This window comes from Rhododendron vialii, chromosome 11a, assembly GCF_030253575.1.
Source record: "Rhododendron vialii isolate Sample 1 chromosome 11a, ASM3025357v1".
Lineage (NCBI taxonomy): Eukaryota > Viridiplantae > Streptophyta > Magnoliopsida > Ericales > Ericaceae > Rhododendron > Rhododendron vialii.
The window spans coordinates 20357541-20373896 of record NC_080567.1 but is presented as its reverse complement, the minus strand read 5'-3'; the positions used below and the strand labels follow the sequence as shown (position 1 = coordinate 20373896).

The 16356-nt window shown below is 37.2% G+C and overlaps 2 protein-coding genes across 2 annotated transcripts; both read right to left on the bottom strand.

Annotated features, from left to right (window-relative positions):
- Nucleotides 1-2602: 2602 nt before the first annotated feature.
- On the bottom strand, nt 2603-3106 carry LOC131306971 (uncharacterized). Its single transcript, XM_058333402.1, has one exon. The coding sequence runs from the start codon at nt 3104-3106 to the stop codon at nt 2603-2605; it is 504 nt and encodes a 167-aa protein (XP_058189385.1).
- Nucleotides 3107-9161: 6055 nt separating this feature from the next.
- On the bottom strand, nt 9162-11976 carry LOC131307387 (G patch domain-containing protein TGH-like). The gene is made up of 3 exons (XM_058333869.1): nt 10936-11976; nt 9667-9885; nt 9162-9408 (listed from the first exon to the last, which is right to left on the bottom strand). The coding sequence occupies exons 1-3, from the start codon at nt 10960-10962 to the stop codon at nt 9367-9369; spliced, it is 288 nt and encodes a 95-aa protein (XP_058189852.1). The 5' UTR covers nt 10963-11976; the 3' UTR covers nt 9162-9366.
- Nucleotides 11977-16356: the final 4380 nt, after the last annotated feature.

Sequence of the window (16356 nt, the reverse complement as noted above, 5' to 3'; positions counted from 1 at the left end):
ATAAAACAACAATTTCTAGTCAATTAGAGTTTAGTGATAACTCAAACCAAATCCATGTCAAAGGTTGACCGTCTTAACGCTAAAACCCTTCATAAAACAACCTCCCACTAGTTCCGTTGCATTTCTTGTGGATTTAACCTCGAACTTCCGAATTACCATGGTCACAATGACCTAGCCCTATCCTTGGTGCATCGCCTTCTACAACGCAAAGTAGGATCGCAAGCAGTTGAATAGTTTGAAAATGATAATAATAGAAGTCGAAGTGTACTCTGTGGAATATTTAATTGAAAGTTTAGCGATTATTTTAAAAAATTCTCTTCCCAATGAACCTACCACTTGGTACAAGTAGTCACGGAGTGATAATATTACTACATATATTAGATACAATTATTCTAACCAAATTGAGCCTTACATCCTAATCACTTGAGGCCGGCTACGTAAATCCGTTTCTTCCATTAAGCTCTATCAAGGGCCACTTATTCACACAAATCCATTATACTCATATCTTTGCACACAACAGCATCTAATGTCAATTTAAGTCTACTCCTCCCAATAGCATTGCTACCTAGAGCTATCATATCGGCTCTCTTAACCATTGCATCTTCTGGTCTACGGTAGACATACTCAAACCACCTTAACCTATTTTTCCTCAACTTCTCCTCTATAGGTGTTATACCTACCATCTCACGAACTGTTTCATTTCTAATTCTGTCTTGTTTAGTCTTACCACACATCCACCTCAACATTCTTATTTCCATCTTGCTCACATGTTTTTTAATAGGTCAACATTCTGTTCTATAAAGTATCGCTGATCTTATGGTAGTTCCATAAAATTTTTCCTTCAGTTTTGTTGGTACCCTCTTGTCACATAGTATACCAATAGCGCTTCTCCACTTGAGCCACCCCACTTGGATTCTATGGGTCACATCATCAACAATCTTTCCATCTCTACTAATAATTGGGCCTAAATACCTAAAATGATCACTCTTTGGTGTTTCCTGGTCTAGAATCATCACTCTTTCTTCATGCACACTAATGGTACCAGTAAACTTGCATACCATATACTTAGTTTTACTCCTACTTATCCGAAAACCCTTTGACTCTAATACTTCTCCCCAAATTTCTAGTTTCGTATTAACACCTCTAGCGGTTTCATCTACGAGAACAATGTCATCTGCAAACATCATATACCATGGAATATTCTCTTGAAATTCTCTAGTCAATTCATCCATAACTAAGGAAAGAAGGTATGGGCTCAGGACTGACCCTTGATGCAATCCTATGGTGATTGGAAATTTACTTGTTTCCCCTACTGGTGATCTAATGGTAGTGATGACACATTCATACATGTCTCTAATCACCTCGATATACCCTTTGGTCACTCATTTTCTCTCCAGAACCCACCATATGATGTCTTTAGGCACCCTATCATAAGCTTTTTCTAAGTCTATGAAAAACCATATGGAGATCCTTCTTCTTTGCTCTGTGTTTTTCTACCAATCTCCTTAATAGGTAGATAGCTTCCATGGTTAATCTTCCATGCATGAACCCAAACTGTTTATTCGATACAGTAGTCACCATCCTCAAGCAGTGCTCAATAACTCTTTACCACAATTTCATCGTATGAATTATCAATTTAATACCTCTATAGTTGTTGTAACTTTGAATATCCCTTTTATTTTTATAGATAGGTACTAATGTGCTCCTTCTCCATTCGTTGGGCATCTTACTTGTCATAATAATCTTGTTAAACAATTTCGTCAACCAAGTGACCCCCAAGTCACCTAGACTTTTTTACACTTCAATAGGGATACTATCTGGTTCTAGGGCCTTACCTGATTTCATCATTTTTAAAACTTTAACCACTTCAAACTTTTGTATTTTCTGATAAAACTCATATTCTATGTTCTCGACAGGTACATATACTTCCTCCCCACCAAAGCCTCCTTCATGTTTCTCGTTTAACAATTTATAGAAATATGACTTTCATCTATCCCTGATCGACTCGTCTTTCACCAACAATACTAAATCAATACCTTTTATACACTTAACTTGAGAAACGTCTCTAACTTTCCTTTCTTGTAGTTTATCAAGTTTATAAATAATATTTTCTCCATCTTTACTATCGAGTCTAGCGTAGAAATTCTCATAGGCTTTCAACTTAGCATCCCTAACGACTTTCTTAGCTTCCTTACTAGCTTGCGTATAACTCTAAATTTTTTTTCTCATTCCGGTCATTTTGCCACTTTTTAAAGCACTCCTTATTTGCTTTTACCATGGTTTGAATCTCGTCATTCCACCACCATGTCTCCTTAGAAATTGGACATTTTTCCTTCGACTCCCTAAGAACTTCTTTCTATATTTTTCTAATACCGTCAGCTATCGTATTCCACATATTGTCACTATCGCCTTCCACTCCCCATTGTACTTCTTGAGACATTCTTTACTTGAATACATCTAGTATCTCCCCTCTTAGGCCTCACCATTTAATCTGTGGGCATCTAGTTTCCTGTCTCCTTCTATTATTCCCCTTAGGCAAATATTTAACACCAAAAGTCTATGTTGTGCCACTAGACACTTTTTGGGAATAATCTTACAATCCTTACATGTTAAGCGATCTGTGGTCTATAACTCTAGCAAGAAAATAGTTAATTTGACTTCTATTGGCTCCACTCTTAAATGTAATTAAATGCTCCTCTCGCTTCATATAGAGAGTATTCCCAACTATGAGGTCAAAAGCTACCGCGAAATCTAAAATCCTCCTACCACATTCGTTAAGGTCACCAAATCCAAAGCCATCATGCACCTTCTCATACCCTTGTTTATGCATTCCCACATGACCATTGAAATCGTCTCCTATAAATAGCTTCTCCCCAAAAGGTATCCCTTGAACCACGTCATCCATCTGCTTCCAGAATTGCTCTTTAGTAAGATCATCCAAGCCTACTTGGGGTGCATAAGCACTAATAATATTAACTATACTCTCTTCGATCACAAGCTTAACTGAAATAATCAGATCTCCTTTCTTTGTTACTATAATTACAGAATCTTTCAGGTGTTTATTTACTACGATACATACCTCATTTCTATGTTTATCCTTACCCATATAGTAAAGCTTATAACCTGTGTCATCTATCTTCCTAACTTTCTCCCCTACCCACTTAGTCTCCTGAAGTCAAGCTATACTAATCCTCTTCCTAAGCATGGTGTCAACTAGCTCTATAGTCTTACCCGTTAATGTCCCTATATTCCAAGTTGCTAAACGAATCCTATAGTCCTAGGCTAGCTTCTTTACCCGCGCTCGTCCAGACACGCGTGAGAACTCTTGCTCACTTATCACCACACCCAGGCGCCAATGTGGCACCCCTTGCTCATTTTTGGAAGCACCCGAAGGCAGGCACAACGCGTCGCTTAAAGGGAACGCCCTAGCATGTCTCGTAATTATATTTGGATTAATGTTATAAAGATCTGACGGGTTTTTTTTTACGTGCTGGCTGTTAGCTACCTAATGCACAACCCTCCTCCTTTATCTGGGCTTGGGACCGACTGAAAAATAAAGATAAGACTCTAAGCACGAACTAGGCGGAGTAATTAGATATAATTATTCTACAACCAAAAATAATTTGTATAGACAAATGCACAAATACTGATAACCAAAGTACTCAATGCATATTTTAATTCAAGGAAAAAAATTTGGAAGTTCCTAAAATCCATTTAGATAACCGAAATCTGCGTAAATTTTTTTGGTAACTAAAATCTGCATATATCTCCATACAGATAACCAAAATCTACTTAGATAACCATTTCGATTTAAATAACAAGGCTTTATAACTTTCTTGAACTACAATAAAGTCACTCAGGTATAGTCTATCATACATTCCTAATGTGAAATCATTTCCAATTTTCGGACCACGCGATTCAACTCTCTTTGCTTATTTATTCCGTAAGATTCATCGAATTCACTCACCTACCAAAGAAGAAAATTTTTGATTGCTTCATCTATCTGGATTTTATATATATAGGTTTGATTGTACTATGATGGGGTAAGCAAGAAAATTATAAACATCATTTTGACATTTCAAGAGGTGCAATGGGTCGCTTTTTTCTTTCATTACTCTTTATGACATTCTGCATTGGTCATGCAAAGGAATTGGCATTTCAAAATGCTAAAATATTCCCTGGTTCTTATAAGGTGACGGTTCATATCATCAATGCCATTCCAAACCAGGCCAAACCATTGACATTTCGTTGTCAATCGAAAGATGATGATTTGGGAAATCATACGACCAAATATCGTGAGGACTTCCATTGGGGTTTCGTCCCAAATGTTTGGGGGAGGACGCTTTTCTTCTGCCATTTTTACTGGGGTTCGAAACAGAGAGTTTTTGCTGTTTACGATCGCAAAATCGAGGGCTTCTGTGGCTGGTGGAAACTCTTTGGTCATAATTGTTACTACGAGGTGAGGCTTGACGGTTTTTATAGATCCTTTAATTTGCAATTGTGGTATAAATTTAATGACTGGATATGATTTCTAGTCTTTTGTGATAAGATCCCATTGCATGAGCATTATGATAAATGTTTGCTTTATGAATATAAGAGAAAAACAAATAAGATTTACGGTACTCAATCTTACGCGTCCAAAAGTGTTTTGGACAGTTCAGATTAAAAACAAATTATTATCGGTCAAGTTTAAAAATGTATCTCAACCATTAATTGTCAAAATAGACGGTTGTGATTGTGCGAAGACGTAAATAACTTATTCACAGCTCCTCCGTGAATAAGTTTCTCTCATTTGATAGTACTATTATCTGAGCATTACTCTATCGATGTCCTGTTCATGAGTTAAGGCATAATCATAGAAATACCCCGCTTGTGGTATATTGTGGTAGGTAAATTGACCATTAGAAACTCAGGGACAGAGTTGTCCATCTGGGCACTAACCCTAAAAGCGCAGGCATACATGAAAGTATGCAATCATTGGAGGAAGCCACTTCCGCTCTCAATCCTCGCTCTACGCTTGCTCTCATTGCTCTTGAGAATTTAACTAGTTTGAGATATTTTTGAAAGAAGCTTTTACGTATGCTCACGCACTTGTGACTTACATTTTCACAATAATGTACACCAACTCAACAAATGTGTCCGCCCATCATAAAGGAGCACATGGATGTCAGCAAGGACGAAGCCACGACTTGGATTTGGGGTACCGTTATTTCATGGGAGTCCATTTCTGGCGTTGTATGTTGAGCATAAATGTACACAAAATGAAATTTAATTAGTGTACGTAAAATGATACAATGGAGCTTTGTTTGGACTTTATTTTTGTTAAGAAAGAGTAAAGGTCTGATTCAATTCTCTCTTGATCTTTAATAAATGTCATTAAGATAAGTAATATTTTATCATACGAACTGTTAATTTTTTTTTCTCTCTCTATCTTTTCTTTAGTTATGATAAAGACCAATTCGTTCGGGTACTGATAAGTGGTTTAGTAATCGTATCACGTAAACGCAAATTTTAATTTGAAACATGGGTGGGATACTTCGCACATGCCCCATCCTCTACATACAGCTTCGCCTTCGGATGTCACGACTTTCACATGGGAGAAAATATTACTGCGGCTAAAAATGATCATCAATCCGATGCTATTTGAGATATCGATGGTTGAGAAAGTAAATTGACTTAAACTTGCTCTTATTGATGTATATATCTAAAACATAGGCCTGACATTTTTATATATACCTTTATATAGGCTATAATTCTTCGTAACCAAGAAATCTAACTAAACCAGGAAAACATACATAATAAGAAAGAAAAAACTACTTGGAAACATGAATGGTACTCAAGTATAGAAAGGAAATATAATGATAGAACTTACAAAACATGTCAACATAACAGTAGAGATCTCCAATTAGTAAAATGTCAACATAATATTAGAACAAATGCTTTGGCGACTGTAAGGTCCCGATTTTCCACGAAAATTCGAAAGCATCAATCTTAAAATACGCCGAATTTTACAAACTACTAGGCCCTTATCTGTACTTATACAAAAATTACAATTTCAAAAGAATACAAAAATCTAACATTTTTATTTAAAAACAACTCTAGAGTGACTCTAGTTTTGACAAGGATTCCAAGCAACGTTGGCCCACCCTTTGTTCCAGGGGTCCCACCTGTATCAACTGCTCCACTGAAGAATCCTACACGCTCTGGCAAATTGATCGTTGAAGCAAATGATTTGTCAGGCTACAAACGTATCCTGAGTGATAATTTACCAAGTAGAAATCCTAGAATCCAATACCACAATATGCAGTTTCAATGAAATAACACAAAATTATACAACAATTACAACACACAGTCACAGTAGTAGACTTTTAATGAATTTATCTTGTATTTAACAGTTTCTACGATTCTCCTCCATCGAGAATTTTTTTTCCTCCCAATAATTCCAACTGTGACCGTCGCATGATTAAATTCCCTCTTGTCCTGTAGCGGGGTCCTAAGTGAGTGCATCTAAATTATTTACCTAGCGGACTCACTTATTACCATGGCAAGAGGTAAAGGTCTCACCAAAGTAAATCATGACTGTCATAACCAAAATTTTCAAACTCTCGTACAAATCACTAGAATCCTTTCGGCCGCCCTCCAATCAGGGACTCTGTATAGTCTACTCATCCATTACCTTCCTCTACCTTCCAGCCGCCCTTTAGGGACTCCGTTTAGGCTAGATTTGCTGGCCGCCCAGCATACAGGGGCTCCGTTTAGGCCACACCTATTGGCCGCCCATCATACAGGGACTCTGTTTGGGTTACTCATTCCAATCCTTGCATACAATGCACAATCTCCAATCACTTTTGTGACAATTGCCTTATTAGCGTCTATTAAATTCCAATTACGCCATGAATACCCCCAGGGTACCCATTGTCCAATTTCTACGTTCACATAGCAATACAAATCACCACAATCCACGTAACAATCAACAACATCCAAAATTTAACAAAACTCACAAATACAACATCGCATGCATTAAGTCTAACATAATAAGTCCAATGCATGAAATAACATATTTCTAAATTTTATTAGATATCAATATAGTATTTCGTGAAAATTTCATTTTCTCTAAGTTTCAAATAATACTCATAAATTTTATTCTTATATATATATATATATATATAGACACACACACACACACACACAAAAATATTGTTAATGCGTTGATCACTTGTTATTATTAATATATACTATCCAAAAATTATATATTTCGCTATTAGATCTAAAAATCATTTCATTTCATTTTCACGCCTAACATTTTTATTAATATATTATCTCATCCAAAAATCATATATTCATTTATTCCTTTACAAATTATTACAAACTTATACTCAAACTTTTTTTTTATAACAATACAAATCCTTTTTATTTTTTTATTTTTTATAAACCATCAATCGAGCATGTTTCCACTTGATCACAAATCAATTAATTCTTTACATCATTAATCCACCATTATCTCACTAGAATCATCAATTTAACGAATATAATCAATTCTAGGGCTTACCACAAATTTTTGACGCATGCAAGGTTAACAATTTATGTGAACAGGACTAAATATTAATGAAAACAGGACTAAAAAGTAATTAATAAATTAAAAACAGGTCCCATCTTCAGCAGAATTTAAGTTTTAGTCCCAACTCCATTGAAACGCAGATTGAGTTACGGGTTTCCTGAAAAACTACCTCAAACGCGATTCTAAGCTTGAGTAAGTGTTGTACGGTGTCCGTAGATCATCGTGGTGGTTCCGATAATTAAAGGTGGCATCCGGCGTCACTCCGTCGGGAGTCGGGACCGTGCGGCGGTGCCGCGGTGGTGCAACATACACACGCTGTTGTTCTTTGTTTTTAAAACTACAGGGAAGGAATTTGGAGGAGTGAGGGAGATGTTTCAGGTGGTGGGTACAGCTGGAGGAGGTGTGGTGGTGTTCTCGGCAGGAGGTGGTGATGGCAACCGAGGGAGGTGGTGCGGGATGCGGTGGTTATGGTGGTGGAGGCGGGAGGTGGTGGAGGCCGAGAGGTGGGCTCTCTCTCTCTCTCTCTGGAAAGAAAACACAGTGCACAGTGGTGTGTGCGGGAGTGGTGGTGATATGGGTGCATATATGTATATAGGAGAAGGAATAAATGTGGGGGATTGAGGTGGGCGTGGGATGGCAGGGGAGGGAGTAATTGGCGCGAGGAGCAGTGGGAGGTGGGGGTGGAATTAATGGTGTACAGGGGAAGGTGACATTATTGGGGTGTGTACAAAATTGTGTGGAGGTTTGTTTTCTTTCCATTTTCTTCTTAGAGAAATGCTAATTGTAAAGAAAATTTACCCAGAAATTATTCCGAAAGAGCAAATTAATGGTACAGATTCACTTTGAATTGTATCTGCACCATTGATTTGCTTATTTGGGGTAATTTCCGGGTAGATTTTCTTTGTACCTAGCACTCTTCTTATTTCTCGCGGCCGCGGAAATGTGCCTCTCGGTGTATCACGGTTCGGTTTTCGATTTAAGGAAATTTTGAAAATATTACCGTAAATTAAACAAAATATTTTGAACTAACTGCAGTCTCGATTTACGAAAAAAAAAATCTCGTTGATCGAAAGAAATATTTACACGAGAAATAATACACCCAAATCGAATTTAAAAGTATATCTAATCAAATTAATTATTCAAAAATTGAATAAGAACGGAAATAATTTTTTTGAAATAATATCACGAAATTTTTATTTATTAAAAATTTTGGGATATTACAGTGACCATATCTAAGTACCACATTTTGGATATCATGTGATGTACATGTCACCACTGCACTGATAAAATATGCCCCATTTATCATGTAATGGAGTACGTTCTATCAAAATATGTACTTAGACATGGTTACCATAACATTGCTCTAATATTAGAGGCAGCACATTTTAGATGTCATCTTCATATATACCATGTGAGGGGTTTCATAAGAGCATTTCCTACCAAGCTCTATATCTCTATATTTTGGGAGATATAGAGATCAAATAAACTCCAACCAAGCTCTATTTTAGAGCTCTAAAGTAGAGACCTCATTTTAGATCTCTGAATATAGAGACTCAACAACCAAAATAGAGACTCATCTCCATTTAAACTTTTTCATTTTTCTTTTTCGGGATCCTCAACTTGGTTGGGACTAGAGTTTTCCTCTTCATCTATCTGAATCATCAGAGAATATTGCCGGCATGAGGAAAACAATAACCAGAGAAAGCTAAAACCATGAAGCGTCTGTATACAAAGTTGCATATACAAAACTGTCATATTGGCCAACAAACCATGTTATCCACGTCACTTTTATCCATATAAAGAAAATCTCACAAGGTATTGATTGCCCAACTTAGGTAGCCAGAGGAAGCCTATATTGATCGATGAAATAATTAGAAACAAAATGATTTTACTTTCCTTCCGTTTTCCTAGGGGACACCCAGCAGGGTTGTAATCAATCTTCCTCAATCCGTACGACACGTCGACAACTTATTAACAGACGGCAGGAAAAACAAAAAACAAACATAGTGTACAAACGGTTATGGTTGAGTAACATGCCATGTTACCATGTCAATTTTACCTGCATGCAGAACATGGCATATACTATTATGAGACAGAAGACCACGTACCCTGTAGAGGCCAACTGGCCTCTCAACATTTTCAACTTCCACATCATTCTGAAATTCCCCAGTAGCTTCTTTTGAGGTAATATCTTCGCTACCTGGTGGGGGCACAGACAATGAATCCGTAAATGCCGCAGCAGTTTCTTCAACCTTCACAGGTTTAGTTGAATCTGGTAGGAATATGAGAGAATCCATTTTACTCCTCAAACGCGGAGGTGGTGGTGGCTGCAAATGGAAACACATGCAGTTTAACAAAACTAGCTATGGGAGGACATGATGCAGGACAGAATTAAAAGTAGGCTAAGTAAGATCAAACACAAAGAAACTGGGGCTGTGGATAGTGCACGTGAATAGTAATTTGCAAGGACAGAAAGGGTTAGAGAAGGATAGATCTAGACCTCACACCTAGGTTACCAAAGGCATTACACCTACGGCCTCTTTAGCATCACACCAAAGATGAGATTGCATCACACAATCATAGAAGCTTAAAGCTCTAGTAAATTTTCAATCATTCATATCTCAAACTCTTGAAGTACATCAATATATAGGCTCATATAATGGGTTTAATGCCAGAGACTGTTACTATTACCCAGATGGCTGAATAGGATGAATGTGTTTAACATCCTAGATATAATGATCCATGCTTGGTCAATACCCTAAGTAGGCCCTTTATCATCCCAAATCATTGAATCTTTTGAAACTACGCTACCCGCTGCATTAATAATGGACCTCATCATTCTCCCCTTGTTAGAGAAAAGTCGACCTCGAGTTTTGAAATGTTGAAGAATGGCAGTCCATAAGCTTTCAATTGGAACCATATCTTCAAATCAAAATCTGCATATAGAAGTCGTCGTATCTTCTTCAAAGCTGGAAGAAAAGAAAGCAACGATGTCATTCCATTTCCGAAGTTGAATTTCTCTGGGATGATGGAATCGATTGAAGTAGAAGAAAAATCCTTGAAATCCTCCCGGATGAAAATAGAAGTTGGCCGAATTTTGTGAGTTTCCATGCTTCCTTGAACACATGTGATCAGGCAATTTGGAGTTCAAAATAAGATATGTTGCACATTGATCACCAACGCAACAGCTAGGTTCGCAAGCTATCTCTTTTGGTACGTAATGCATAAGCAAAGCTTTGGAAGCCATCCAGTCACTATTGAAGGGTTACTAGTACTACTTTCCAAACTAGAAACTGTTTGCTTCACTTCATTGGTCTTGTTAGAAGATGGAACACTAGATTCTTCACTCCCAACCCTAGTATCTTCGGGGAAATTACCTGAGTCTTCAATAGGAGGCATCTCATCCCTGATAATTTGGAATTCCTGCAATATGACTTGGTTTAAATTATCTCCTGCATCTTTGAATCCTAGAGACAACAAACTTTTGATGTTCAGCAATAGTCTTTGATCGATGTTGTCGACTCACTAGAAGACTTGGACAAATTAGACGCCTTTAAGCACATTTCAAATGCAAGACCAGCAACCAATTTCTTCGATTCTCCCACAGTACCGACACATGAAACATTAAGAGGCTCTTCAAGAGGAATGACAGGAGATTGTTGGGCTTCTTTTGAATAGTCATGAATAAGAGGCATTTCATTCTCAGTGATCTGGACATTCTTTTGAATAGTCAATAAGAGGCTTTCCATACAATTAAGCCGATAAGTAAAACTATCGAGTATTCGAGTCGTTCCACAGCCTTTAATGATGCATGCCTAGTCAATACCCCAAGTAGGCCCTTCATCATCCTAAATCATTGAATCTTTTGAAACTATCAAACTACCCCTTACATTTATCATGGACCACACCAGGACATGCATGAAGAAAAGCGAGAATTTCCGAGTGTACTTTATTTATGAAACTACCAAGTATATCTACTTAGAGAGAGAGAGAGAGAGAGAGAGAGAGAGAGAGAGAGGGTAGGCAGGAAACTGCCTATACATGCACATTTGGACTTAGAAGGGCACATGGCAGCAGAGGAATAAGAAAGAATAACAGATAATGTAATTGTCCAAACATTCATCTACACATACTGCGTAAAAAAAATTACCTCTAAGATTCGGAAAAGAAAACGCAGATTTCAAAATTCCAAAATAGAATACAAGGATCCGCGGTATGTAAAATGAAAAGAAAAGTGAATCTTCACGTGTCTATTTCTTTTGAAAAAAATTATTCGAGGCACCTCAGAAATGGATAAAGTGAACAAAAAATGGGAAAAAAGGAAAAGATAGTTTGCTCTCCGTCCAATACGGACATACCATCTGAGGCACTTCCAACTATTTCGAAAGAAATATTCAATTCATTTCATTTCCAATAAGACGGCTGATGAGTGTTTCCCTTTGATGGCACAGGCATACCAAAAAGTGTTGGAAATTGACTAGAATTTTTAAATTGACTAGGATTTTAATTTATTCCTATTCGGTTTAGATTTATTTAGTGTTTTCCTATAAATAGGGACCTTGGGGGTTCCTAGGGTTATGGTCTTTTGTTCAAAGTCTTAGATATTAGGGTTTTGTTTATGCTCTTAGGGTTTCACCAAGGGTTTGTGTCTCCCTTTTGGGTTCCACCAGAGATTTGTTTCTAAATATCTGTTTGGTGCTTCAAGTAGAGTTACGGGTATAGTCGGCTCTTTGTTTCTCTCCCCGTTTATAGTGAATCCTCTTGCTCTTTTTCCCGTGGAGTACGTTTTTGCTTTGTGCTTGAACGAAACCACGTATATCCTTGTGTTTTTGTTTATCGCTTGTTGATTTGTTATATTCTCAATTTCGTGTTCGGTACAACAAAAAGGATTGCGAATGGGAAACAAGACCTAATGTGTCCCCAGTAACTTACCAAAACACCCCAGAAGAAATGTAAATTCCAAACGTTGGGTTTGCAAGCAAGCACCCCTTTGAAACATGTAGTAGAATTCCTATTATTCTAAACACAGAAGGGTTAAAGAACAAGGACACATCTCCAATTTATCAGAGAACTTGGAAGTACAAAAGATAACGAATGTGATGAGAGAGAGAGAGAGAGAGAGAGAGAGAGAGAGAGAGAGAGAGAGAGATCACACATCAAAATGTGAATGTTCAGTCTACATATCTATCGACTATCCGGCCACTTTCTAATTTTACTTCTGATGTACTTCAAACTTCAAACTTCTTCTGTTTGTTTCTCTCCTAAAGCTTCCGTTTATTGCTATTTCGGTGATACTGTCTTCTCTCTTACTCTTTCAATGTTTATTGAACTTTTGTTAGAATAATATTTAAAGCATTTTCAATAACTGACACCAAACCAAAAGTCTCTACAACCCACAGCTCTCACCACAAATCAACTAGGGCAAGCCTCGTTGGCCACCCGTGTATCATCTCAGCTGAAAGGTCAAGGGATCAAATCTTTCCAAAGGCAAGAATTGATTATTGTTTCTTCCACATGGGATTCTTTCTTAGTTGATTTACTTCTAACCAATTAACGGGCTATTTCTTGAATTGTGTATGTTGGGCTTGATTTGATTTAGCAGACTCACACATAATGGTGTAGTATCTCGTTATTGCAATTCTCATCATATATGAAGGCTATTCCCTACTGTTTGACCCCAAAAAATCCAATATTCAACACCCATTTAAACACCTCTCTCTCTGGGTCACAATCCCTCTCTATCTCTCCCTCCACCCTCACAGCTCCCACCCATGACACTGACCCTCCAAAGTCTGTCCCATTTTGGCCCTTCAACCATGGATGCACCTGGCACAACAACTCAATTCTTTCCTTTTCCCCAATCCGCGGTAACCACACCCCTCTGAGATTTGGTTGAAGATATAAATCTTTCAGTCAAATCAGATTGTGGTAGTGAAACAGAGTGTGATTGGGGAAGAGAGGTGATAGAGATAGAGAGGGGACGAAGCAAGCTACCAACGAAAGATGCATGGGTGAAGAAAGAAGGCAAGAGAACGAGAAAGATAGAGGTGGTGGCCATCACACGTGGTCATTGGCAATCGTGGGCTCTAGCTAAGCGACACTCTAAGATTCTTTTTCAAATTTGCTCCCATTTCGAGTCAAGAGATGCGACAGCTGCTGGTGTCAAGAGGTTGTTATAGTTGCAATGGGCTTCAACGAGATTAAAGTGTTGGTGCAGTGTAATAACGAGTGTTGGTTGAAAGATGTGGAAGTGATTCAGTCATTAGACTGGTAACTTTTTTGGGGTGAATACTGAGGTGGCAGAGAGAGAGAGAGAGAGAGAGAGAGTGTGTGTGTGTGTTCCAAAAAGGCTGTCTATAAGAGACAGTGGAGCAATGCTGGGAATGGGTGGTGTTGACTGGTTGTTGGTGGAAGAGGTGGTGGCGGCAAGGGATGGTATACAAGTGAGATTGGAGAAATAAAAAGGAAAGCAATCTGGTTGACCAACTTTCGATTGTTTGCAGTGTCCTCTCTTTCACATGAACACAGTCTTCGTATCTCAGTCTAGAAGAAATGGTATATTTCATGAAAAAATAAATAATGGTATTTGAGAAAGTACTTTAAATAATGGTATATCAACATTAACAAGATGATGTGATGAAAGGGATACGATGGATGATACAATAGAGGTTAACTTGAGTTATTAAAAATAGATGTGGGTGCGTGTGCGTGTGGAGATGAGAGGATTAGCGTGATTGAAGAAGAAGTCTATGTTTTCTAAAGGAAGGATAGCGTTGTAGGTTCTACCTTTAATTAAAATATTTTGCTCATACTAAACTATTTTTTTGGCACTTATCATTTTATTAACATATAAAGTTAGCAGAGATTTTTCTACTGGGCAAATGTGCTAAACTCTTCATTTTCAAGTACAAACGAGGGGTGGTAGCATGGTGTGCTTGGTGCATGTTCAGACATTCTTTGAAAGCTAGATTGATGGAGTTGTTTTATCAGCATAGTAAACCATTTTTTTTTTTTGGAGGATGTACTAGTAACTTTATTATCATTTTTTTATTGACATTTGAAGAACTGTAATGGACTTAACTTTTTCTAATCTTTTCCTTGTAGAATTTCGGGATGGAGTCCCTGTACTGTAGTATGTTTGATCTGTTCATAATTGGTGATATGAGTTTGGAAAATCTTTTGTTGGGATTATGTACAGTATAACAATAATTTATTTATGACAAGTTATTAATAATTTTGCTTAAAGGGCGCGACAGCTTAAGTAATGTAAATGGGTATAGATCAACGATTTAGAACTAGTTAGCGATGTGCCTGTTCGATACACAAACTGGAAAAAAAAAAATATTGTTGACTCTTTTTTTTGGTTATCCTATGTATTAAACGGACACAACGCTAATAAGACAAGTATGAAAATATTTTTGTCTCCCTCCTCTCTCTAACGTGGATCTCAAATGTGATCTCGGGTGACACAACTATGAAACACACTTAATTCTAATGTGTATTGAAATTTTTGTTTTACTATCTGAATACTTAACAAGCAAAATAAAAGGAATTGAAAAATTATAAACGATGAACGTAAGGATATACGTGGAAAACCTTGTGAAAAAGTTAAAAATCACGGGAGAAAATCAACACACTAAAGACCATCATTGTGCAGTTACAAAATGACCTTACTTAAAACAATCTTTACCGACTAACCATAGATCGATTTGTCAAATTCACATACACCGCACCAAGTGTTTAATTGTCGAACACCTTGAATCCTGATCCTCTGAGATGCTTTCAAAAATCCACTATAAGATGACTCAAATAGTTGAACCAAAGTTTGGAAGAAACTTCTTGAAGTTAATCTTGTTGCTCGATGATCATTAAGTTCACTTCAAAAACAAAGCAAAGAGGTATTCTGGGGTTATAAAGTGCTTGGGGCGGTTCTTATATGTTGGGTGAGTTAGAAACCCTAATGAGCTGCATATAAATAAATTGTAGAAAATTGGAGAGTTGCTCTCTGAAGTGTGTCTAAGGGCATCCGCATCAGACTCTCTATATTTTGGATCAATTTACACTTTAAAAAGTCAATTTACTACTTTAGCTACCTATTTTTAAAATAACTACTGCATCAGGCTCTTTACTTTCACTCTCCTCTCAATAAATAATCAAACTCATCTCAATTAAATACTCTCCCTAGCCTCGAAGAGAGAAACAAAAGCAGGAAAATGAATAAAAGTCAGAGAGAGAGAAAGAGGTGGAGTACAGAAAGAGGGATTGGGAAACAATATAAAAATGAGAAGCAAGTGAACAGTTGCTCGGCTGTCCAAACTAGCAACTGTAGCAATGTTAGAGTTTTTTCAAATTAGAGAGGAAAGAAGAGAGACTGATGCAAGGGTTTTTGAGTGTTTTTTTTTCTTTTGGCTCTTTAATTTAGTTTGAAGAGGGGAGTAAAGAGAGAGATGTGGATGCTCTAAAGCCTATTTGAGTTGCTCAGGCATCTTGAATTTCTGAGAAACATCGCCATATATATATATATATATATATATATATATATATAACAAGAAACCTTTTTCTTGATTTCCTTTCCTTCCGAAGTTGCTATATATTAATTGAGCACCTTGATTTTCTTGATTTCCTCGATTGTCTTCCCAAAATGTCTAGGACCACCGATGGAACTACTGCATATGTCCACTGCACGCCGTGTGAGGCCTACTTCAGGCTTCACAAAAATACAAAAAAAATACTCATAAATTCTAAAAAAAATTATTTATGAAGTCTTGTAAAAAATCAGCTCCAACAGATATCAGTAG